The 25,472-nt window shown below is 39.1% G+C and overlaps 2 protein-coding genes across 3 annotated transcripts in view; one reads left to right on the plus strand and one right to left on the minus strand.

Moving 5' to 3' along the window:
* Nucleotides 1–8,119: 8,119 nt before the first annotated feature.
* Nucleotides 8,120–25,472, plus strand: part of LOC100026337 (zinc finger protein 420-like) — a 41,617-nt gene continuing 24,264 nt past the window's right edge. For both annotated transcript variants that reach the window (XM_056805117.1, XM_056805118.1), the window contains exons 1-2: nucleotides 8,120–8,459; nucleotides 12,934–13,413. In XM_056805117.1, coding sequence (XP_056661095.1) covers nucleotides 12,934–13,413 — 480 coding nt within the window. In that variant the 5' untranslated portion in view covers nucleotides 8,120–8,459. The remainder of the gene's footprint in view (nucleotides 8,460–12,933; nucleotides 13,414–25,472) is intronic.
* Nucleotides 23,340–24,020, minus strand: LOC100019730 (high mobility group protein B1-like). The gene has a single exon (XM_056805119.1). It carries the CDS (start codon nucleotides 24,018–24,020, stop codon nucleotides 23,406–23,408), a length of 615 nt encoding a protein of 204 aa, XP_056661097.1. The 3' UTR covers nucleotides 23,340–23,405.

Genomic DNA, 25,472 nt, shown 5'->3' on the forward strand with positions numbered 1-25,472 from the left:
GAGAAAGGGAGAGAGAGGGAACAGACTTTTCAAACAGAAACTTAAAAAGAAATGGGCTGTTTAAAAGGATACCTTTTGACTGTTCTGGTAATTTCATTGATTTCACCTGTGTGCCAGAAGAAAGATTCAGCCCAAAGATTCAACTTTGGGGAGGCAAGTGGGTGGCTCAGCGAACTGAGAGCCAGGCCTACAGACATGGGGTCCTGGGTTAAAATCTGGCCTCAGATACTTCCCAGCTGTGGGGCCCTGAGCAGATCTCTTAACCCCCATTGCTTAGCCCTTACCACTCTGCCTTTGGACAATAGACATTTAAATGGATAATTAATTAAAAGAAAACAAAAAAAATCACATACCTAAGGAACTTTAAAGACTGAAGGTTATGATTTTAAGGCATTTCAGACTCCAATGGTTTATACAAATCTCTGTATTTCGAAGGTTTAACTTTGTGATTTTAAATTTCAATATTATTCTGTTATACTGTTCATTTAATGTACTGAATTTTAAAATTCTGTTGCTTTCCCCCTATAACCATATATTGAAAGAATATTGAATAAGCCCATATGAAAAAAAACAGCCTTTCTATTTTAACTTTGTAAATTGTCACATAGAGGATAGATGGACTTCAGGACTGGTTATAATTGTATAACAACCTTTGGAAAATGTAATATGCTAAATATCTCAAATGATTTTAAGGGGTTTTTAAATATGATTTTTGTAATTTTTTAAACAATCTCTGGTTATTTTGCCTGCCCCTACCACGAGGTAAGGCCCATTACAGTAGCTGAAGTGAAATACATTTTATAACTCCCAACCTTCCCACATTTCTAAATATGTGAATGGAAGTTGGGGCAGTTAATCTCAGGGCATTTGTATCCCTAAAAAGCCTCCAAAAAAGGAGCACCCCTTTATTTATACTCTTCAGCTCACTATTTTACTTCTACCAGAATGATATATAGATTTCTTGATTATGTTCTTAACCCAAGATGAGTTTTACTTTGTTTAAAACATATGTTTATTACCAAGGTTGAAAGATTGCTATGATTGTAAAAATTGTGACAAATATCCATCAATTCATAGGTTTTAAAAAAGGCCATACAGCAACTTATGTGAAATATGAAAGTGTGTTTGTTTGCTATTGTAATTAATTGAGCTATTGAGAATTTTGGGGATATTGATATATACATATTTGTACTACTGTATTTTTAAAAATGAAAAAAATGTTACCTGTCTCAATTCCTTTTGCCTTCTACTCACAGTGATCATGGCCAGATACAAAGAGGAAATGGATCTCAGTTTTGGTGAGAAAGCCTTGTATTCTATATTTTCTTAGCTGACACAGTGTGTCAATGATTATAAGCTATATTTTAGAATTTTTTAAAGACTTTTATTATATTTTTCTTGCATGTGCAATATACTATTTGGTTTTTTTTATTATTATTTTTTCGCTCCTTTTTATATTTGAAGCACATGTCACCAGCATTAAGATTTTCTTTAACTTTTTGACTTCAGTACTGTAAGTTTGAAATACATTTGTTAGAGCATGCCCCAAAAGCTTGTGACTATAAAAACGATGCCACTAATTATTTAAATAAATTATGGAACTTTGCTTAATGATTCTGTCTGATTCCAGGACAAGATATACACACAAGAGCCATTGCACAGGGCCAAAGAAAAGCCAATCCAGGATGGATTGATGTATTTCTAGGCCAATACAAAGGTCTTGAACCTAGTGTGAAGACTCAAGGTTACTGTGTTTAACACTGTTAGACATAGGCTTTCCTTGTGTCCACACTCACTCTGAAGATACTCACAGATGAGTATCCCCAAAACCTTGGCTCCTATAATCTGGTCCCCTTTTCTGCCTCTCATAGCGTGGTACCTTTCTATAGTCCTGGCTACTGACTGGGTAAATGCATCATTGCTTAGGCCATTTTGATTGGGCCCTGATTCAAGGACCTGTTATAGATTTATTTTTCTTTTACTTAGGATTTTTTCACATAAGACTTTGATAGTCTATATTTTCATCCAAAGTTTTTTCTTTAATTTGGATTTTTCTGATGTCTTTTTAATTTCTCTTGCCAATTGATTCACATACCTCATACCTCAGCCATGCATCCCTAAGTGATCCTGTATTTGTCAACCACCCTCTTAATGGGGGAATGTAAAAAAATATTATTATTTTAAATTGCAAAGTTTAAATTCCTTTTGAGAAGAATTTTAGGTAAAGAAGATGCTACCTCTCTGAATCCATAAACTGAACTGTTGGAGAAGCCACCATGAAGAAGCCTCCAGACCACAAGCTGCACAAGATCAAAATGAACTTTGGGTGTGGTTAATTGAACATTTATTTGTATGTATACTTTCATGCCAAAGGGGACTTCCCCCTAACTGCTTTTTGTCAATGCATTCAGCAATTATTGGTTTTATTCTTTTTTTTCCTCTCTTATCCTCAAATTATTGTAATCTTTAAATTGATTATGTTTTCATGATCCTTTGGGGAAAAAAAATATTTTTTTCAAAAGATCAAATGGGAGAATGTAAAAATAGACTCAAACTCTGGACTTCAATCCCCACAAGCCTTTGCTCCACTTCCCCAAAACGCTTTGTAATCTCATGGAATTCTCAGGTGGGCGGAGATTGAGAAGGGATTTAACCTGATTGCAAAGGCTTTTGTGGTCTCTTTTTGGATTTCTGTTTTTGGGGCAGACGCAGCTCTTCCATGATGTGAGATTATCTTGTCTAGGCCTCTCTGGCCTAGGTACGCTTTTCTTATCCTGTATTTTCTTTAATCCTTAACTTTAATAAACCTCTAAAAAATATAATACTCCTTGCAGAGAGAAACTAATTTCTACCTGCCTCAGTCTCCCTAAATTTTAATTGTTACATTATACATATATAATGAATGTTTTCTTCAAAAAGAAGGAAGACATTTGACAAGACAAGCACCAAATATCACAAAAATTTGACCATAGCTTAACTGATAGGATATGACTAATTTTAATGTCGAAGTTGTATTAGATACAGCTGTCCATAGAATTTAGAGTAAATGTAAAAATAAACATCAAAGTGAAGATATCACAAAGTATTTTATAAAAACTAAAATGATTCAAATGATGCTAAAAAGGTGAAAAAAAGAGCTATTAAATTTTGATTATTTTTTTTTCTTTTTTGTAGGGGAAATAAAAAGAGGGAGAAGGCCGATTATGTTTGTAGAAAAATGTATTTTAAAAAATATAGTTTATCACATATTCTACAAAAGTTTAACTGACACAAAATAACCACAGTGAGGAGCCACAAGAACCCAGAAACTGCTAATCTAGTTTTCTTGACTGACAGTAATCTTGACAGAAGAGATCATGAAATGGGACACTTCATGCAAACAATCTAGACACCCAGAGGTTTAAATTTAAGGAACCTTTATTGCCGGTCAGGGCACCCTCCTAAGTGAGAGATGTGCCAAACAGTGGGTACACACAAAATTTATAGAAGGTTAGATTGGTGGGGTCTTCTTCTGATGCACACCAAAGGATAGGATTCACAGATCCAAACAAATTTATACACTTTCCTTTTAGAGTAGGTCAAAGCAAGCTAGCTATCTCAGAAGCAGATGTTTGCCTGTTAGCATCTCTGCAGGAGTTGGGGAGGTTTCTTAATGAAGTTGGCAGGGTAACCGCCCTATCTGGATGTGGACTTGGATAAGGGTTTGTTCTTTCATGGGCTTTGAAGAGACCACAATTATTCACAGGAAGGGGAGCATCCAGAGACCCTTGGGCCCTTTCCCTGCAACCTGGGTATCTTTTCCTACTCAGTTACAATTACAGCCAAAGGCAATACTGTTTTAGTGTGCATACACATTTGCAAAACATTACAGAGATTCTTGCAAAAGATTGAACATGATTACCTTATAAAACCACAACAAAAAAGCAGTTAAAACAAAAAGGATCCATATCATCATAAAAGAATCCTTAGATGAAACTGGCAAGACAACAAATAGATAGAAAATGTAGCTTTCATGTCAATAATGACCAAATTGCTCTTCTCCCTTTCTACCTATACATGTTATCAGCTTATTTTTGCTATCAGACTTTATTAGCTTCCATTGGTTAAAGTACTTTTCTGCAGGAGATTCCCACATCTATTTATCCAGGGTTTGTTTCTCTTTCAGTCATGTCTCTGCTAAAGAGACCAATTGGTTTCCACTGCTGGCATTGAAATTCCATCACAATTTTGTTCTGCTCTATCTTTAAGGATTGATTTTATATTACTCTCCTTCATCTGCTCCGCATTACAGCCTACCTATCTATGTCTCTTATATATAACATTCCAACTACCATAGACTGCTCCCCATTCTTTTTTTTTTTTAATTTAAGTAATCAACGTAGAAAATTTTCTCTTGGTTACAAGAATCATATTCTTTCCCTCCCCTCACCCCATCCCTTCCCATTTTCTCCATTCTTGAAATGCCCTCATTTCTCATTTCAATGTCCCTTGGAATCCCTAGCTCCCTCTAAGGCTGTTATAGACCCATTACCTTGCCCCATATTCCGACCCAGGACCAGGGATAGCTGTAACTATCCTGGAAAAGGAAAAGTCTTCTTTTCTCATCCAGAAGGAAGGGGAAGAACTGAAATTTCACCAGAAACCACAAGGGTTTAAGCATGGCTGGCTCACTGTGCTTCCACAATGAATGACCTATCATAGGTGAGTGTGTGTAGAAGCAAGGAAGCTGCAGCCAGTCTCTGCCCAAGTGACTTCAACTTTAAAGACCACCAGAAAGAAGAGAATATTTGAGCTATCCGAGGAGAGACAGTAGGGGAGTGTTGGAATGGCTACTGCCATTACCTTCAAGGAGGGGTGAGATGTTTTAGAAAGAACTGATGGATGCTGAACAATTCAGGGCCATTTAGAACCTCAGAAGACAGACTATAGCTCTCTTTACCTCGAATGACAGTGGTAACACTCACTCTTTTCCTCTAGGGAAAGCATGAATCAATTCCAGAATTTATCTTTTGGGGTTTTTTTAATAATCTATTTTGCACTGCTTTCTAATTATTCTCTTGTTTTTCAGTTATTTTTCAGGTGTGTATGATTTTGTGACTCCATTTGGGGTTTTCTTGACAAAGATACTGGAGTGCTTTGCCATTTCCTTTTCCAGCTCATTTTACAGATGATGAAACTGAGGCAAATGGTTAAATGACTTGCCCAGGGAGGCCAAATTTGAACTCAGGAAGATGAGGCTAGTCTCTAAAAGCCAATATTAAGACAACACTGTGGTTAACCTAACATATTAATAGTCTGTATATATTTCATTTGTTTATAGGAAGCTGACAGAGAGAAGGCTACACATAAGGTGATTCTTTTTCTTTTTTTTAGGCAATGGGGATTAAGTGACGGGTCCAGGGTCACACAGCTGGGAAGTGTCTGAGGTCAAATTTGAACCTAGGACCTCCTGTCTCTAGATCTGACTCTCAATCCACTGAGCTACCCAGCTGTCCCCAATTATTTTTTTAATAGAGTAGATCACTAGAATCATCATCTTTGGTATCAAGAGAAATCACAGAAAATTTTTATTCCTATATATTATTTAAACTCCCATTAAGAGGAGAATAGATTAAATGAATTAGGAATAAAAAAGAATCTTGGATACTGAATGAGTCAGCAAAGAGATTTTGAAAAGCAGAAATCTGTAGTTACTTCCCCCGTAGGCAGTGGCCTGGAGCAATTCCTTCCCTAATTGTTTTTCTTCAGACATTGGTCAAAAGGCTTAATTCTCCCCCTTTCTCTCTCTTTCTTTCTCTCCGGAGGAGGGGAGAGTAATGCCCAAGGGAATAATCACTTTCTCTAGAACTTTGGGAAAGGAAAACCCTAAGGGAGGAGATGGGAAAGAGAGGCTAACCAACAAGAGAGTGTGAACCCAAAAGAGGACATAGCTAGTGCTTTTCCTGTCAAATTCCATGTAATTTAAGCCTTAACTACCCTTGCAAGTATGTGTGTGTGTATGTGAGATACACAGATTATATATATGTGTGTGTGTGTGTATATATGCATGTATAATATATGTAAGTATATACACAGACCCTTTGGCAGTTTGGTGAGCCTCCCTTCCTCCCTCCCTCCCTCCCTCCCTTCCTTCCTTCCTTCCTTCCTTCCTTCCTTCCTTCCTTCCTTCCTTCCTTCCTCCCTTCCTTTTTCTTACTTTCTGTCTTGGAATACTAAATATTGGTTCCAAGGTAGAAGAGTGGTATAGAGCAGGTTACTGAGATTTAAGTGCCATGCCTAGGGTCACACAGCTAGGAAGTGTCCATCTAGCTGCCACTGAACCCCTTTTCAAAAATTCTAAAAAAAACAACCATACATGAAGGAAATCCTAAATTTCAGTTAGAGGTTAAATAAAGAAAATAAAGATACATATATCCATTCAAATTCACATACCCTCTGAAATCTATCCCTGGGCTCCAGTTTGAGAACTACTACCTTAGAGATATAAAGAGAGAGAAATCCTTTAGTAGACACTTATTAGACCGTGAATACAAAAATAAGCAAAAAGCCCTCTATCCTCAAGAAGCTTACATTCCAACTAAAAGAAAACTGGAAAGTGGGAGTTGGCTGCACGGTTGATTATTGGCAGAGAAGAGAGCTGGAGCCCAGATAAATAAGCAGAAGACTCATTTATCAGGGCTCTGGGTGATCCCTGCTGTGGAGGCTTCAGGCACTCACAGCTGGGGGTGGAGCTGGAAAGGCTTCATGGGGCTTCAGGTGGAAGTGCTTGCTTGGTCAGTCTTCAGTAAAATCAGGCAGGAATTCTAAGAGGAGGTTTTCCAGCTGCATTAAAGAGATTGGAAAGGCGACCAGGCTCTGCCACTCATTATTCCCAAGCATTTAGCAGCTAATGCCCTGGAATACTTTATGAATAGTTATGTGGTAATCATTTCTCCCACACCGCTAAAATATAGATGCAAAATCAAAATGAGAATTCATGTACATTCTGGTGAGATTTACTGAAGACCTGAATTATTGCAGAAATAAATTTTACAGCCAACTGAATCTCAGACTAATATTTGGAGTGTGAATATTGCTCCCAACACTATTGGTTGAATTCTGGATGAATACAAGCCTGTGATCTTACAGGTTTTCCCATAATACAAACACTAGTATTCCCAAGAGGGATTTTAGCAGCAATTTTATTTGAGACTGGATCATTCCTATTTATGGGGTGAAAAAAAAACAAACAAAAACCCTTTGCTTCTGACTGTCGGCCTTATTAGAAAGGTCTTTCGGCCTTCGACTGTTGTTCAAAATTGATCCGAGCTCGTTCAACCATTCTGGAAAGTAGTGAGGAATTATACCTAGAAAAGTCACTCGATTGTGCATAACCTAAAACAAACAAAACCCCCTACCTTCGGTTTTAGAATGGATACTAAGAGTGGTTCAATGGTTAGAGAGCCTACCAGCATGGGCGTACCTTGGAGGAGTTTGAGTGCCCTGAGAGCAAGTTCAAGCAGAGTCCATGCTTTGCTCCGGAGAGAGGAGGGAGAAAGTGCTTGCTTCGGGCCACTGGACGGGGGAGAGGTGGGGCATCCAAAAAAAAAAATGTCCTCTGGCGCTGGGAAGAGGGGAACCCACCTCGAGCGCCAGTTCTGCACGGTGCCAAGTCTTCACCAGCGCAGGGAGGCCTAGGATTGGGAGGTCGTGAGTTCAAATTCTACATCAGACACTTTCTAAATGGGTGACCCTGGGCGCATTACTTAACCTCCATCGCCCAGCCCTTATCACTCTTCCGCCCCACCGGGGAGCCAATACACAATACTGATTCCGAGACAGAAGGTAAAGATTTGAAAAAAAAATGCTAAGTATCGGTTCCAAGGCAGAAGACAGGTAAAGGCTGGGCAATGGGTCGATGATTGCCAAGTTCATCATAAAATTAATTTAAAAAACCGTTTCCAGGGCTACTTTGCCCGAGTTTGCGGACTCTTTTCCGAGGATTGACCAGAGTACCCTACAGTTCTTTGTGTACTCGTAGTTAGTGTGTGGCTGTCCTGTGGGTACCTGAGCGGGCAGACCTAGGATGGACTTGAATCATTAACTCTCCTTCCAAAACGAAGGGGGTTATACTTGCAGTACCAAGTCAAAAGCAGCAAGAGTAACAGTGTCCTCTCAGCTGCCAAAGTTTGTTTTCGTTTCCTCCAACAGTCCCTCCTCTCCTCTCTTCCCCTCCCTCATACCCCTGCGCCCCGCCCTGCCCCGCCCCGGCCCAGCCGGGACTTCTGTCGGAGCCAATCTCCCCGGGCGGAGGGCAGCGGGTGGAGGACCACTCCCCTAATACTGGAGCGTGGCCCGGGGGAGGCCTCGCACTACGCCCTTGGGGCCTTCTTTGCTCCTGGGAGCCCTTCCTTTCACCCCTTCGTCTCTTCCTCCAACGCGGAGCCGCCGACCCTCGCCCTACGCTTCTGGATCCCTTGGTGAGTGCAGAGGTCCGGGGAACGGCGGCTGCGCGGGGAGGAGGCGAGCGAGGGTCGCGGAGGGGGGTCTGGAACAGCTGGGTGGGGGGTGGGGAGGCGACGGGAGGCCCTGCGGGGGGCTCTTCTGCCGTGGCCTGGCCTCGGGTGGAGGGGTATGTATGTGTGGAGGTGGGGGTGGGGGGTTTCCTACCGCTCTCCTCTCCCCGCCCCCTTTCCCTCAACTTTCTCTCCTCTTTTCCCCTCCCCCATTCCCTTCCTGCTCTCCCTTTCTATTTCCTCTCCCCTCTCCCTTTCCTCACTCTTCCCTCTTTCCCTCCCCCCCCGGGTTTGGATAAACGGAAAGGAAAGTAAACCAAGGTAGTCAAATGGAGGCTGTAAATCCGAATCGTCAAAAACGAGCCAGAATTTAAGATTAAAAAGGTTAGCAGTACTAGAAGAGTCTTCCCAGGGGCGTAAAGAAGGCCGCAGAATTTGGGGACTAATTCAACATGCATCTATCCAATATCTTCCCTTTGCGAGGGACTCTGCTGCCCTTACATGCGTAAACAAACTTAAAAACATTTATTTGTGGTGTTGTCAGAGATCGATGGTGAGCTTCTGTAATCCTTTTACCGGAGGCTGCCCATTAGAGCTCCCGAGTTCCATCAGGTGCTCGCGTCAAGTCCCTGCCCCGATATCGTGAGCCCTCCGGTGTTGGGGGGAGGGCCACCAGGTTGCATAAGAAAGGTCTATTTAGCCCAGGTTGGAAAACTGATTGGTTCCCTGGGTGGCTGCTTTACTTCCTGTCTGAATGAGACTGTAAATCCAAAGAATAAAAGAAAAAAGGGAGGGCTGGGAAATAACTGGAGGAATAATTAGTGTTTAGGGCTGGGCTTTGCCAATATAATAAAAAGTGCAATACTACAAAAACTTACAGATTTAGCCCTGCCAATCAACTATCCAAAGAATGCTTTATAGAGCTAGACGTTAATAATTGGCAAAACAAATGATGTGCAACATTATGGGAAATTATGAAAAAAAAAGGCAGCCAAAAGGAGTCTTGATAACCTTTCCTAACCTCAGCCTATATCATAAAGCAGTGATCATGCAAAGTGTTTCAATGAAAAATTATTTTATGCATACTATATACACAGCACGGGGCTGACAGGAGACGGTTTTGTACTGGTTAATAAACAAAAGTGAGATCTGTGGAACGGGCCGGATCAGGAAGAATCAGAATCACCTGAGCTCAATAACTCAGAGTTCAACAGACCTGAAAACATAAATTACCCAGGAAGGATTGTTCTGTTATTCCCTTGGTACATAAAAGACCACATTCTTGTTTGCCAGGAGGGTTTTTAAAGAGAGTTTATTGCAAACACTTGTGTAACTGGAGAAAATTCTTGCTTTTGAAGTGAATTCCAAAGCAGTTATAGAAAATGGTAAACATTTTGTACATCCAGGAGGGCAATGTCATAGAATGGGGGGGGGGGTGAAGCAGGTGGATTTTAGTGAGATTAGGAGTTAGAGGAGAGATCTTTGAAATTCTTTTTTAACCTTTATTTTCTGTTTTAGAATTGATAGTGCAATGTCATGGGGGGGGGGAGCAGCAGGTGGATTTTAGTGAGATTAGGAGTTAGAGGAGAGATCTTTGAAATTCTTTTTTAACCTTTATTTTCTGTTTTAGAATTGATAGTGCAATGTCATGGGGGGGGAGCAGCAGGTGGATTTTAGTGAGATTAGGAGTTAGAGGAGAGATCTTTGAAATTCTTTTTTAACCTTTATTTTCTGTTTTAGAATTGATAGTAATCATTGGTTCAAGGGCAGAAGAGTAGCAAGGGCTAGGCAATTGGGGTCAAGTGACTTGCCCAGGGTCCCATAGCTAAGACAACATCTGAGGTCAAATTTGAACCCAGGACTTCCTATCTTCAGGCTTGGCTCTCTATCCACTGAGCCACCTAGCTGTTCAGAGGTCTTAGGAATATTAGGAAATAATTGTATATACTGGAGTGGTTCAGATTAAATTCTATTTGAAATATACAATATAATTTGATATGTTTTTATATTTGAGTAAGCAATTAATGCAAATCTAAAATTTTTCCATGACATCAATACTCAGCATACTACCTTCTTCACAGCAGGTTCTTGGCAAATATTTTTAGAATTGAATTTTCCTTTGCAGTTTTATGTATGTCTGCTGGGATCAATGTGGGGTAATGGTAGAAGCCTTGGATTTGTAATCAAAATGCCAAAGTTTGGGGCTCCTCTGCCATTTACTAGATACATCATCTTGAACAAATCACTTTATATTTCTGGGCTTCAGTTTCCTTTGTAAAATTCGAGTTCAGAATAGATGATCTCCAAGATCAACAGCCCAGGAGTGAAATGGTTAAGTCTGATTCCAGAATTGTTTCAGTGTCAGAGGAGAGAATTGGACATACTTGAGAGATGTTGCAAAGGAGAAATCACAGGCCTTAGCAACACCTTGGATACGGTGGGGGATGGGGAGAACAGACTGGGTTGGAGACAGTGGGTAGGAAAAGGTTTTTTTGATGTGAGAGACTGGAAAAGATGCTGCTGCTCTCTATAGTAATCTAAAAGATTTATTTAAAAATTATTATTTTTTAGGGCTTATGTAATTAAATACTAATTCATAAATAAAAGTTGTTATATGTAAACAGACTAGAAAATCTGTTTAGGAGGAAATAAAATGAGTTTGGTTTGGGACTCATTGAGTTTTAAGATGTCTAGTTCAAGATATATGAAAGGCAGTTGGAGATTTGAGATTGGGGCAGAAAAGGTAGATTTGAGAGTCATCAGCATAAAGATGATAATTAGTTCCATGGGAGCTGATGAGATCAGCAAGTAAAATTGTATTCGAGGGAGAAGAGGACTAGGACAGAACCCTGAGACATCTACCATTAGAAGGCATGATCTGGAGGAGGATCCAGCAAAGGAGATAGTGGAGAAGCTGTCAGAAAAGTAGGAAAACCAGAAGGGAATGGTCTCTTGAAAACCTAGAGAGAAGAGAGTATTCATGAGGAGCAAGTGATCCACAGTGTCAAAGAGAATGAAGATAGAGAAAAAGGCCATTGGATTTAGCAACTAAGCTATCATTGATAACTTTGGAGAGAGAGGTTTTAGTAGCATGATAAAGTCAGAAGCCAGATTGTTAGGGGTTAAGAAGACACTTCCTAGCTGTGTGACCCTGGGCAAGTCACTTAACTCCTATTGCCTAAGCCTTACCACTCTTTTGCCTTGGGAAAAAAAAAAAAGAGATTGGAGGAGAGAAAGTGGAGGCACTTGTTGTAAAGAGCCTTTTTAAGGAATTTAAGCTACAAAGGACAGAAGAGATACAGGATTACAATTAGCAAGGATGAAAGGATCATTACTCTACTTCATTTGTATGTCTTCTCTCTCATGAGAATTAAAAAAAAAAATTTTAAACCCTTACCTTCTGTCTGTTAGAATCAATACTATGTATTAGTTCCAAGGCAGAAGAGTGGTAAGGGCTAGGCAATGGGGGTCAAATGACTTTCCCAGGGTCACATAGCTAGGAAGTGTCAAGGCCAAATTTGAACCCAGGACCTCCCATCTCTAGGCCTGGCTCTCAAGCCACTGAGCCACCCAGCTTCCCCTGAGAATGAAAAATTTTTTTAAAATAATTTTTTATTTGATCATTTCCAAGCATTATTCATTAGAGACAAAGATCATTTTCTCCCCCCCCCCCCATAGCCAACACGTGATTCCACTAGGTATCACATGTGTCCTTGATTCGAACCCATTTCCATGTTGTTGGTATTTGCACTAGAGTGTTCATTTAGAGTCTCTCCTCAGTCATTTCCCCTCAGCCCCTGTAGAGAAAATGAAATTTTTTAGAGCAGAGACTGATGTTTTTTCAGCTCTTTATCCAAAACCAAGCAGAGAGCCTTATCACATAAAAGATAATAAAAAATATTTGTTGAATTGGATTACATTGGCATTCAAAAGGCTTTTCTGCTGTAGTTCTGAGTACGTGCTTGCAGTAAATAAAATACACCTGGAAAGATCTAGCTGTTGTTGAAAATAAATTGGAACTACTTGTTAACTAAAAGGCAGAGTTTGATATAAAACTAGATCATAGAATTGGAAGGCAACTTAGAAGTTCATTACACATGAGAAAACTGAAGTGTCTAGAGGTGAAAGAAATGATTTGTACAAGAGCACAGCCACAGGGGAAGGATTTGAAGCCAGGTTCTCTTGACTATTGATCCATTGTACCACTAATGGTTTGGAAGAAGGGTTACATCCCATTTGGAATGATCTGTGCCTCTGTGTGGGGAAGGCTTCCCAGGGTGGGGATACATGTTGGGTGGGAGTGGGAGAGGGGTTCAATGCTGTATTCCTTCCTACAGCCTTGTTTTTATGGGTTAGTGCATGTATGGGTTCTTCGACGTGTCCGGGTTCTCCCATTTGGCCAGTTTCTTGGGTTCACTGTCTTCTGATGTCTCTCTAGATGACACTTGCTCTGGGCCTGAGGAAGGCTGAAGGGGAAAGCTCTGGGAACCGTGAGCTGAAAGAAGATTTGGTCTTTAGGAGAAAGTTATTGAGCATGATCACCAGAACTACCTTGGATTCAGGGAATCATGCGATGCTGAAGAATAAAAATGATAACTGGGGACGGAAATCTCATCGGGAGAGAAACATTAGCTCTGGGCCGGAGCTCTTCCGCCAACTCTTTAGGCAGCTGCGTTACCAAGACACTTCTGGGCCCCAGGAGGCTCTGGTCCGACTCCAGGAGCTCTCCCGATGGTGGCTAAGACCAGACATTCACACCAAGGAAGAGATTCTCGATCGACTAGTCCTGGAGCAGTTCCTGACCATTCTGCCAGGGGACACTCGGACCTGGGTATTGCTGCATCACCCAGAGAATGGGAAAGAGGCTGTGGCCCTGGTGAAAGATGTTGAGAGTCACTTTGAGGAACAAGAAATGGAGGTGAGCAGGGTAGCTAGGTTCATGATGAGGGGAGAGGAAGTGAGAAAGTAGGGGAGGAGGAGGTACATGCCAGGGCTCTATTTGTTGGATGCCATAATTGGTACCATTTTTTTAAAGGCAAAAAGGGTTAGGTGACTTGCTCAGGGTCACACAGCTAGGAAGTGTCTGAGATCAGATTTGAACTCATCAGGATCCTCTGCTTCTCTATCCACTTATCCACCTAACTACCAGCAACATTAATTTCTTACTGTTTTGTGGTTATTCTTTCCATTTACTTTGTTAATAATCATTGTATATTTGACTCTGCTTACTTCAGTTCAGATCAGTTCATTTGTCTTTTCATGCTTCTTTGTATTCCTCATCATATTTATTGTAGCACAGTAATTACACTCATGTATCACAATTTAGCCTAAGAGCTCCTTAACCTTTTTTGTATCATGGGCAGTCTGGATCTCATGGATCCTTTACCAGAGAGTTTTTACATGCACAAAACAAAATATATAGGATTATAAAGGAAATCAATTATACATATATATGTATATATTTATTTAGGTTTAGGATATTTTTCCATGGTTTTATGATTCATGATCCCCACCCCTGCTCTTTCCTCCCCCCTCCCAAAGCTGACAAGCAGTTCCACTAGGTTTTACATGTGTCATTGTTCAAGACCTATTTCCATGTTATTCATATTTGCAGTAGAGGGATTCTTTAACATCAAAACCCTAATCACATCCCCATCGAACTACGTGATTGATCATGTTTTTCCCCTGCATTTCTGTTCCCACAGTTCTTTCTCTGGATGTGGGTAGTGTTCTTTTCTCATAAGTTCCTCTGGATTGATCTGGGTCATTGCATTGCTGCTAGTAGAGAAGTTCATTATGTTCTCTTGTACCACAGTGTGTCAGTCTGTGTACAATGTTCTCCTGGTTCTGCTCCTCTCACTCTGCATCACTTCCTGGAGGTCATTCCAGTCCCCATGGAATTCCTCCAGTTCATCATTCCTTTGAGCACAATAGTATTCTATCACCATCATATACTACACTTTGTTCAGCCATTCCCCAATTGAAGGGCATCCCCTCATTTTCCAACTTTTTGCCACCACAAAGAGCGCAGCTATGAATATTTTTGTACAAGTCTTTCCTTATGATCTCTTTGGGCTACAAACCCAACAGTGGTATAGCTGGGTCTAAGGGCAGGCATTCTTTTAAAACCCTTTGTGCATAGTTCCAAATTGCCCTCCAGAATGATTGGATCAATTCACAACTCCATCAGCAATGTATTAGTGTCCCAATTTTGCTACATCCCCTCCAACATTTATCATTTTCCTTTGCTATAATGTTAGCCAATCTACTAGGTATAAGATGGTACCTCAGAGTTGTTTTAATTTGCATTTCTCTAATCAGGAGGGATTTAGAACACACTTTCATGTGCTTATTGATAGTTTTGATTTCATCCTGTGAAAACTGCCTATTCATGTCCTTTGACCATTTGTCAATTGGGGAATGGCTTGATTTTTGGTAAATTTGACTTAGTTTCTTATATATTTGGGAAATTATTTTGTCAGAGAGTTTTATTATAAAAATGTTCTCCCAGTTTGTTGCTTTCCTTCTAATTTTGGTTGCATTCATTTTGTTTGTACAACCCTTTTTTAATTTGACGTAATGAAAGTGATTAATTTTACATTTTGCAATGTTCTTTATCTCTTGCTTGGTCTTAAATTCCTTTCCCACAGATCTGACAGGTATACTATTCTATGTTCACCTAATTTGTTTATGATTTCACTCTTTATATTTTAGTAATTTACCTATTTTGAATTTATCTTGGTATAGGGTATAAGATATTGATCTAAACCTAATTTTTCCCATATTGTTTTCCAATTTTCCGAGCAGTTTTTGTCAAATAGTGAGTTCTTGTCCCCAAAGGTGGGGTCTTTGGGTTTATTGTACACTAGCTTGCTGAAGTCATTTACCCCTTGTTTATTCCATTGATCTACCCTTTTGTCTCTTAGCCAGTACCATATTGTTTTGAGGCCCACTGCTTTATAGTACAGTTTAAGATCTGGTACTGCCAGGTTCCCATCCTTCACATTTTTTTTCATTATTTCCCTTTATATTCTTGATCTTTTGTTCTTCCAGATGAACTTTGTTATAATTTTTTCTAATTCTATAAAAAGATGTTTTGGTAGTTTGATAGGTATGGCACTGAGTAAGTAGATTAATTTGGGTAGGATTGTCATTTTTATGTTAGCTCATCCTATCCATGAGCAATTATTTTTCCAATTATTTAGATCTAGTTTTAATTGTGTGGAAAGTGTTTTGTAGTTGCTTTTGTATAATTCCTGTGTTTGTCTTAACAAATAGATTCCTAAATATTTTATATTGTCCAGAGCAGGGGTTCTCTAATGCCATGACCCCACAATACAGTTCCTCCTGTTGCAGTGACCCCAAATCAAAAAATTATTTTGGTGGCTACTTCAAAACTGTAACTTTGCTATAGTTATGATTCGGAATGTAAATACCTGATATGCATTTTGTATTCTCATTGCTACAATTTGAGAGGTTGAGAACCGCTGCTATAGAGGGATTTTAAATGGAGTTTCTCTTTCTAACTCCTGCTCCTGCGTTTTGTTGGAAATATGCTGATGATTTATGTGGGTTTATCTTATACCATGCAATTTTGTTAAAGTTGTTAATTATTTCCACTAATCTTTTAGTTGATTTTCTGGAGTTCTTTAAGTATACCATCATATCATCTGCAAAGAGTGATAGTTTAGTTTCCTCATTGCCTGCTTTAATCACTTCAATTTCTTTTTCTTCTCTAATTGCTACTGCTAGTGTTTCTAGTACAATGTTAAATAATAGAGGTGATAATGGGCATCCTTGGAAATCCATTATATTGAAATGAAGTTATTAAAATAAGTTCAAGGATTGCAGGTTAAGAATCCTTAGTTTATATATGATGAGCATCTATTTTATTTGGTTTTTTTTGCTACCATGAAAAGTTTTGTTATATATTTTTATTTTAGTATATGTGGAGTCTTTTTTCCTTTCTTATCAAAGACCTCTTTGGAGTATGTACTTAGCAGTGAATCCTTGTACAGTGACCCAATTTTTCTCACTTTGTAATTTCCCAGGATTCTCTGAAATTATCTCTTCTGTCATTTCTTACAGCACAAATAATATTCCATTACATTAATAGACTACAATTTGAGCCATTCTCCAATTGATGGGCATTTTTTTCCCCTTGTAATCTGTGCACTGCCTCTTCCACCCATCCCTTTCAGGATCATGAAGCTGGCTTGGCTTTTCCTTCATTAGTATTTTCCACTGCTTGTTTCCTTATTATTTCCTTATTTCCTTATTCCACACCAAACTGTGTGCATATGTTCAACTCTCTTTTTAGATAGGAGAGAGGTTCATTGAATGTCTGTTCCTTTCTTCATGGCAACTGGGTGTCTCAGTATATAAAATGCAGGACCTAGAGTCAGGAAAATCCAAGTTAAAGTCCAGCTTCAGATACCTCCTAGCTGTGTGACAATGGACAAGTCATTTAACCTCTGTTTATACCAGTTTCTTCATCTGTAAAATGGAGTTAATAATAGCATTTATCTTGTAGGGGTGCAATGAGGACAAAATGAGATAATTATAAAATGTTTTTGTGATCCTTAAAGTATTACAAATGTTAATTATTATCATGTTCCCCGATTATGAGAAATAGTAAGTTATTCCCTTTTTTCTTTTCCACATTAGTATTACTCTTCTTTTCTCTTTCTTCCATCTCTGAGAAAAGAGCTAATCTATACCTGGGACATCTTATTTTACTATCCTAGTATCCTTTGAAGACACTCATGTTCTGAAAGGGACATTTGTTTCTTCTCTCCCTATTATATTACAGCCTCTTCCAGTTGCCCAAATATATTTATCCCTCTATTTCTTTTAGCTCTTTGAATTGCCTTAGTTCTGTTTTTTTTTTAATCAGAAATGTTTTTAAGTCCTCTTTTCCATTAAAAGGTCCATCTTCCCCACTTCCCCCAGCTTTGCAGAGTATATTATTCTTGTTTGTAAGCCTCTGTCTTTTGCTTCAGGAAAAAATGAGAGGAAAATCACCTCTCATTTATAAGAGGTCGCCTAGTCTTGTATGATTCTGAATGTAGCCTCTTAGTGCTTGGGCTGCTTTTTCCTGGCAATATTTTTTCTTTAACCTAGAAGCTCTGGAATTTTTTTATGATATTTTCTCTGACTTCCTTTTGGATTTTCTTTCAGGAGGTTTGTGAATTTTTTCTAACTTTAGCTTGCCCTTCAGTTCTGATAGATCAGGGCAGTTTTAATCTATGATTTCTTGAAATAGTTAATAAGCATCCAGGATTTGTTTGTTTTAAATCATGGCCTTCAGAGAATCCACTGATTCTTAAATTATCTATCCTTGTTTTCTAGACCAGTCATCTTTCAAAAAGTTTCAAGTTTCTCAAAGGAAGCTTGATTCAGTGTAGGAAATGGCAATTTTTTTTCTGTGTAAAGGGCCAGATAGTAAATATTTTCAATTGAGAATATTATATATGTGCTTACATAATAAATTTCAACAGATTTGTTTTTTTATTGTGAAATTAATAATAATGGTACCATTTTTTAAAATAACATTAATCTACCAGTTTGAAGAATGGACTTCTTTTTTAGAGGGAGGATTATATTTCACTTAATTTGGGGTTTGAAATTAGTAGTGTTGCCTATCAAAATCCATTGCAGGGGGGCAGCTGGTGGCTCAGTAGATTGAGAGCCAGGCCCAGAGGTGGAGGTCCTGGGTTCAAATCTGGCATCATACACTTTACAGCTGTGACCCTGGGCAAGTCACTTAACCCCCATTGCCTAGTCCTTACCACTCTTCTGCCTTAGAACCAATACCCAGTATTGATTCTAAGATGGAAGGTATGGGTTTAAAAAAAAAATCCATTGCAAATGTTCATTTGCTAATGCTGATCAATAATGAGATTTTACACATTTCATCTTTGAAAATGTCTTCTCACAAATAGGTACTGCCAAATACTGATATTAGTCCTTGGGCATTGGAGGGCATTTATAGAATTCTATTAGATTCTTCTCTTGAATTTCATCTTTGAGCATTGTTATTAGGTTGCTGATTAATCATTTCCAATTGAAATTTAGATGGGAGCTCCTCAACTGCACAGTTAAATGGATTTTGAGATGTGGAAATTTTATTGGCAAGTCTAAGGTCCAAAAAAACACTGTTGGAGCTGTAGTTTAAGCTCTGAAAATCTGTCCCTGCAAATGTGTGTAGGATTGGAGATCTTGCTTCTTGTTTTAATGCTTTACAATATTGGAAGTGTGATATTTGTTACTTGTGATTCAAACAATATTAGTTGTTATAGGATTGACTTTTTTACCTTGACTCTCCTGAAGTTTTTCATATAAGTGCTGTTTTGCCTTGTTACTTCGAATTCATTAAGAAACATTGTTAAGGGACCATGTAAAATTTATATCAGATTGTTTACTATCTCAGAGGGTGAGGAGGAAGGGAGAACGGGAAGGAGAGAGAAAATTTGGTACTCAATTTTTTAGAATTATTTTTTAATTTAATTTTGCCATGCAAAACACTTCCAAATTGATTATTGTTATAAGTGCACACACACATACATAACCAAAACCATAAATACATTTCTGTGAAAGATGACTCCAACAGTTCTTTCTCTGGAGGTGGATAGATAGCATTCCCCATCATAAGTCTTTCAGGATTGTCCCTGATCATTGCATTGCTGAGAGGAGCCAAGTTTTCATAGATAATCATTGTCCAATATTGTACTGTGTAGTGTTTTCTTGGTTCTGCTTATTTTGTTCTGCATTAATTCCTGCAGATCTTTCTAGCTTTTTTCTGAAATCATCTTGCTTATAATTTTTTATAGCATAATAGTATTCTATCACCATCATATGCCACAATTTCTTCTGCCGTTTCCCAGTTGATGGACATTCCCTCAATTTCCAATTTTTTGCCACTACAAAAAGAGCTGCTATAAATATTTTTTGTACATATAGGTCTTTTCCCCGCCTCCCCTTTTTAAAAAACCCTTACCTTCCACCTTACAATCAATACTGTGGATTGATTCTAAGATAGAAGAGTGGTAAGACCTTGTAAGGATAATTTTAGTGTTGTGACTTGAAAATCTAAATTAATTTGGTCGCCAGGGAAAATTCCAAATAATAAAATACCCAAGTCAGCTGGAAATTATGGTGATTTTAATTAATAGAGAGAGAAAGAATTAAGGAGAAGAGAGAGAAGAAAGAGTTAATTTAAACTGCTCAGGCTGAGCCAGGTAGTAGTTAAAGGCCTTGGCCAAAGTGGCCTCCCTGAGCCCAAGGGAAAGAGAGTCAGTCTTTATCACTCACCACAAGACCCTCTCAAGGAAGCTGTCTGAGGGAGATCCTTCAGGCTGAGTTCCAGTCTTGAACTGACTCAACTCTCTCAACTGCCTTTTCTAGCCTCCTTTTAAAGGAATTTTCTCTTATGTCAGCTCCCTAAATTTTTACTCAATCACAGCAGATGCTTTTTTCCAGGACTGCCCATTCTTTAGTTCTCACCTTCTTTGATTAGATTTTCTCCAGGACTGTCCACTCTTTAGTTCTCACCTTCTCTGGTTAGATTATATCTTCTGAGGTACTTCACACTTCCTTGTTAAGCTTACCTTTTGTGAGTCACTTGACCTTTTTTGTGATTAATTTAACCTTTTTAGGTACTTAACACCTTTTTGTACTAGATCTAAAAATAGACAGCTTAAAGTTCTAGCTTCACTATAAGATATGAGTTAACCTTCATTGTTCAATCAGGAGTTTACAACTTTATCTTCCCCTAAAGTATGTCTAATTAGGGTGGAGTAATTTTAAAATTCACAGGCTAGGCAATGGGGGTTAAGTGACTTGCCCAGGGTCACATGTCTAGGAAGTGTCTGAGGTCAGATTTGAACCCAGAACCTCTCATCTTTGGACCTGGCTCTCAAATCCCTGAACTACCCAGCTGTCCCCTCTTTCCTTTTATAATCTCTTTGGGATACAGATCCAGTAATGTACCAGATCAAAGGGTATGCACAGTTTTATAACCCTTTGGACATAGGAACTCAAAATGTTTAAAAAATGAATGTTAAAAAATTGTTTTTACAGGTAATTGGGGGGAAATAAAATATTGAAAGAAAGGAAGAAGCAAACATCTGGGAGTGATCATGTCAATTTATAGTGCTCCTAGCCTTAGCCTCTGTTAAAATCATAATTGTAGTGTGAAAATAGCCATAGACAACATCTTAGGAAATGGGTTCCAATTCAACTTTATTTACCAACATTGAAACTTAAATTTAATATAATTCTCATATGAAGTTTTTTTCTCCCCAATTTTTAAAAAATAGACCATTTTTGGCTTGCCAGGCAAACAAAGACAGCCTGAGGCCAATAGTTTATTTGCATACTGAACTAGAGACAGGAAAATCTGAATTAGAATCCTGCCACAAATGCTCACTAGTTGAGGAATCTTCATTTCTCTGGTCCTCAGTTTTCCTCATCTGTAAAATGAGAGGTTGAATTAGGTGACCCAGAAAATCCTTTCTAGTTCAAAATCTTTGATCTTATCATCCTTTAAGAACTGCTGTGGGGGGCAGCTGAGTGGCACAGTGGATTCAGAGCCCAGTTCTGGGTTCAAATGTGGCCTCACATTTCCTAGCTGTGTGATCCTAGGTGAGTCACTTAACCCCCATTGCCTAGCCCTTACCACTCTTCTGCCTTGGAACCAATACACACTATTGATTCTAAGATGGAAGGTTTTTAATTTTATTTTTATAAATTAATTTATTTAGTCAATTTAGAACATTATTCCTTGGTTATAAGAGTTATATTATTTCCCTCTCTACCCTCTCCCTACCCTTCCCACAGCCGACATGCAATTTCATTGGGTATTACATGTGTTACTGATCAGAACCTATTTCCATGTTGTTGGTGTTTGCATTAAGATGTTCATTTAGAGTCTACATCCCCAATCATATCCTCCTCGACCCATGTAGTCAAGCAGTTGTTTTTCTTCTGTGTTTCTACTCCCACAGTTCTTCCTCTGAATGTGGATAGTGTTCTTTCTCATAGATCCCTCCAGATTGTTCAGGATCACTGCACTGCCACTAATGGAGAAGTCCATTACATTTGATTGTACCACAATGTATCAGTCTCTGTGTACAATGTTCTCCTGGTTCTGCTCCTCTCACTCTGCATCACTTCCTGGAGGTTGTTCCAGTTCCCATGGAATTCCTCCACTTTATTATTCCTTTGAGCACAATAGTATTTCGTAAGATGGAAGGTTTTTAAAAAACAAAACAAAACAAAAAAACCTTCTGTGACTAAAAAAGATTCATTTCCTGATGACCTTCTGGTAATGGCTCTCTTCTCACTGAGGAAGTTTGACCTGAAAGAATAGATATAATTTATAGGTAGGTCCATACTGAAAATTTTCCAACTGAGTAGCAAGAGTTAAGCTACTAGAACCCCCTCCTTAGGAATTTAGGGGACTACTGTCCTTTTGTTAGCTTTAAACTTTCCTTTTTCTGTTGCAAACTTTGTACTTTCCAAATTAATTTTCTACATTGTTTTTTACTTTAATAGGTTTTTACTCTATTCTTTAAAAAAATTATCAATCATTTTCTCCTTTTCACCCTCCTTTTCCCCAAAAGCAAATACAAAACACAAAAGCTAATATACATAGTGAAGCAATAGCATCCTTTTTACCTTGAAGAGAATTGCCTTGTCCCAATGACCCAATGTAGTGGATAGTACTTCCCTTCAAACATCTTTACTACTTTTTTTGAATTTTGATGTCTTGCTTTCCCCTCTAACTCTTGTCTTATAAAACTTATTTATGAAAGGTCTACACACCCACTTCTATTACTACTAATTTCTTTTTTAAATTAAATTTAATTGATTAATTAAGAAAAATTTTCCATGGTTCATGATTCATGTTCTTTCCCTCTCCTAGCCAATTCCACTGAGTTTTACATATGTCATTGATCAAGACCCATTTCCATATTATTGATATTTGCACTAGGGTGATTGTTTAAACTCTACATCCCCAATCATATCCCCACTGACCTATGTGATCAAGTAGTTGTTTTCCTTCTGTGTTTCTACTCCCATGGTTCTTTCTCTGAATGTGGACAGTGTTGTTTCTCATAAGTCTCTCAGAATTGTCCTGGATCATTGCATTGCTGCTAATAGAGAAGTCCATTGCATTTGATTGTGCCACAGTATATCCATCTCTGTGTATAAGATTCTCCTGTTTCTGCTCCTTTCACTCTGCATCACTTCCTGGAGGTTGTTCCAGTTCACATGGAATTCCTCCAGTTCATTATTTCTTTAAGCACAAAAGTATTCCATCACCATCAGATACCACAATTTGTTCAGCCATTCCCCAATTGAAGGGCATCCCCTCATTTTCCAAATTTTTGCCACCACAAAGAGCGCAGCTAAGGCATAGTATTTTTTTCTTTCTTTTTTAATTAAAAAAATTGTATTTACTTAGAAGCATTCAGAATGTCAACAAAACAGCTGCAACTTTTTTTTTTTTTTGCAATTACAGAGTGGTATTCAGTTAACAGAACAACAATTATTTCATATGCTGCATCAAAGATAACTGAAGATGAAAATGAACTACATCCCCATATATAACTAATTTGTGCTGTGCACCAACAAGAACCTGTTTTAAATTTCCATGCCAATTTACAACCCCCATACTGTACTAGGCAAGGTTAGTGGCTACTGAAAATACCACTAAAGGACAGGGCTATCTAAAGACATATTCGGTAGTGTGTTAACTATACAAAAAAAAAAAAAAACACTGTACAGTTTAAAAACAAATCTTACACAGCCTTACATTAAAATTTTTTTTTCTTTAAAAGGAGTGAGTTGTGTATAGGGGGTTAAATGCTTCATAGTCAAGAAAAAAACTGCTCTAGAACAAACTTATTCATCCTCCTCCTCCTCCTCATCTTCTTCATCTTTCTCATCTTCTTTCTCCTCCTTCTTTTTCTTGCTCTTCTCAGCTTTGACAACACCTCCCTTTTTACCCACATCAGGTTTTCCTTTAGCTTGGTATGAAGCAGTACCCTTTTCATATTTTTCCTTCAGCTTAGCTGCCTTCTTTTCATAAGGTTGTTTGTCATCTGCAGCAGTATTATTCCACATTTCTCCCAATTTTTTTGCCACATCTCCAATAGAAAGACCAGTATGCTCCCCTTTACTTTTTGGATGATACTCAGAACAGAATAAGAAAAATGCTAAAGGAGGCCTCTTTGGTGCATTGGGATCCTTAAACTTCTTTTTTGTTTCTCCTTTAGGTGGTATGTAGGTTTTCATTTCTCTTTCATAACAAACCTTATCAGCTTTTGCCATGTCCTCAAATTTTCCTTTCTCTTTAGCTGACATTGTCTTCCACCTTTCTGAGCATTTTTTAGAAAATTCTGAGAAGTTTGCAGAAGCGTCTGGGTGCTTCTTCTTGTGTTCCTCCTGGCAAGTTTGCACAAAGAAGGCATATGAAGACATTTTCCCTCTCAGCTTCTTAGGATCACCTTTGCCCATTTTTGATTATTTTCCCTCAGTGCTGTACAGAGTAGCCCAGGGCCTGTCTGGCTCTTACTTGCCCCTGCACTGTCTCTATGGAGCTCAATGTACTGCAAGAGCGCAAGCCAGATGCCAGGCATAGTATTTCTTAATCTTTTTTCAATTAAAAAAAATTATTTTGAACTCTTATCTTCCATTTTAGAATCAATGCTATATATTCGTTCCAAGGCAGAAGAATGGTAAGGGCTAGGCAGTGGGGGTTAAGTTAAGTTAAGCCCAGGGTCACACAGCTAGGAACGGTCTGAGGCTAGATTTGAACCCAGGACCTCCCATCTCTGGATCCGACTCCATCCACTGAGCCACTCAGATGTCCCCAATTTCTTAATCTTTTAGAGCAAAAACTCCTTTGACAGGCTGATGAAATGTATGAACTCTTTCTTAGAATGATGTTTTTTTAATACATAGAATAAAATATGTAAAATTACAAAGGAAACCAATTGTATTGAAACACATCTATCAAAATGCTGAAAAAACAGATCCCAGGTTTAGAACTTGGGCTTAATGATTTTGGTTCCAGTTCCAGAAACAGTGGGCCTCTGTCGGACTCACCATTGTTAGCCAGCTGGGCAGCCTGGCTGGCCAAGAGGGACAGAACTTTAGCCTCCCCTTTAGTGTGGGATTCCCATCCCCGTTACTCCTATGCAGGCTTCCGACTGGGCCAGAAACCGGGACTGAGACTCCATCCTACAACCGGGCTCAGCCACCCAGCTGCTGCCTGCTTGCTGCTAGACTTAATTCTCCTGGGAAGCCGGGCTGGGGCAGACGGCTGCTCCTTTCTGAGTGTTGGTCCCTGCTGCACAGGATTTGGGACCCAGGCGGCGGCGGCGAGGGGCGAGTGTTCTGGGACCCTTCTTGTCCCCGTGCAGCACTCCTGGCCAGATCCCATCCCCAGTGTCTGCAGAATTCTCTGCCTCTGCTTGCTGATCGGGACTTGACTGGTGCCTCGCCAGGCCTTTTTCTGGGCCTTCCCCTTTGGGGTCGTGTTGGGTCCATTTTCTAGAACTCTGGAGGCGTTGGGGAGGGGAGCTGGAAGTACTTCTTAGTGCATTGCTTTCTTGGTTCTACCTCTCCAGAGCTTTCTTTCTCTTAGTATCCATTCTAAGACAGAAGAGCAATAAGAGCTAAGCAATGGGGGTTAAGTGACTTGCCCAGGATCACCCAGTTAGGAAATGTCTGAGGCCATATTTGATCCGAGGTCCTCCCCACCGCATGCCCAGGGCTCTATTCACTGAGCCAACCGTGTCCACCCACCTGCCTCATTCTACTGTACCATGCAGTGCCTCAGTTTCCCCTCCTGTAAAATGAGGGAGTGTAACTGGATGAACTTGAAGGTCCCTTCCACCTCCGCTTATAATCAGCTTCACAGGGCTGTTGTGAAGGGCGAGCTCAGTCATCCTTTCAGTGCTACAG

The sequence above is a fragment of the Monodelphis domestica genome, chromosome 7, assembly GCF_027887165.1.
Source record: "Monodelphis domestica isolate mMonDom1 chromosome 7, mMonDom1.pri, whole genome shotgun sequence".
Classification (NCBI taxonomy): Eukaryota; Metazoa; Chordata; class Mammalia; order Didelphimorphia; family Didelphidae; genus Monodelphis; species Monodelphis domestica.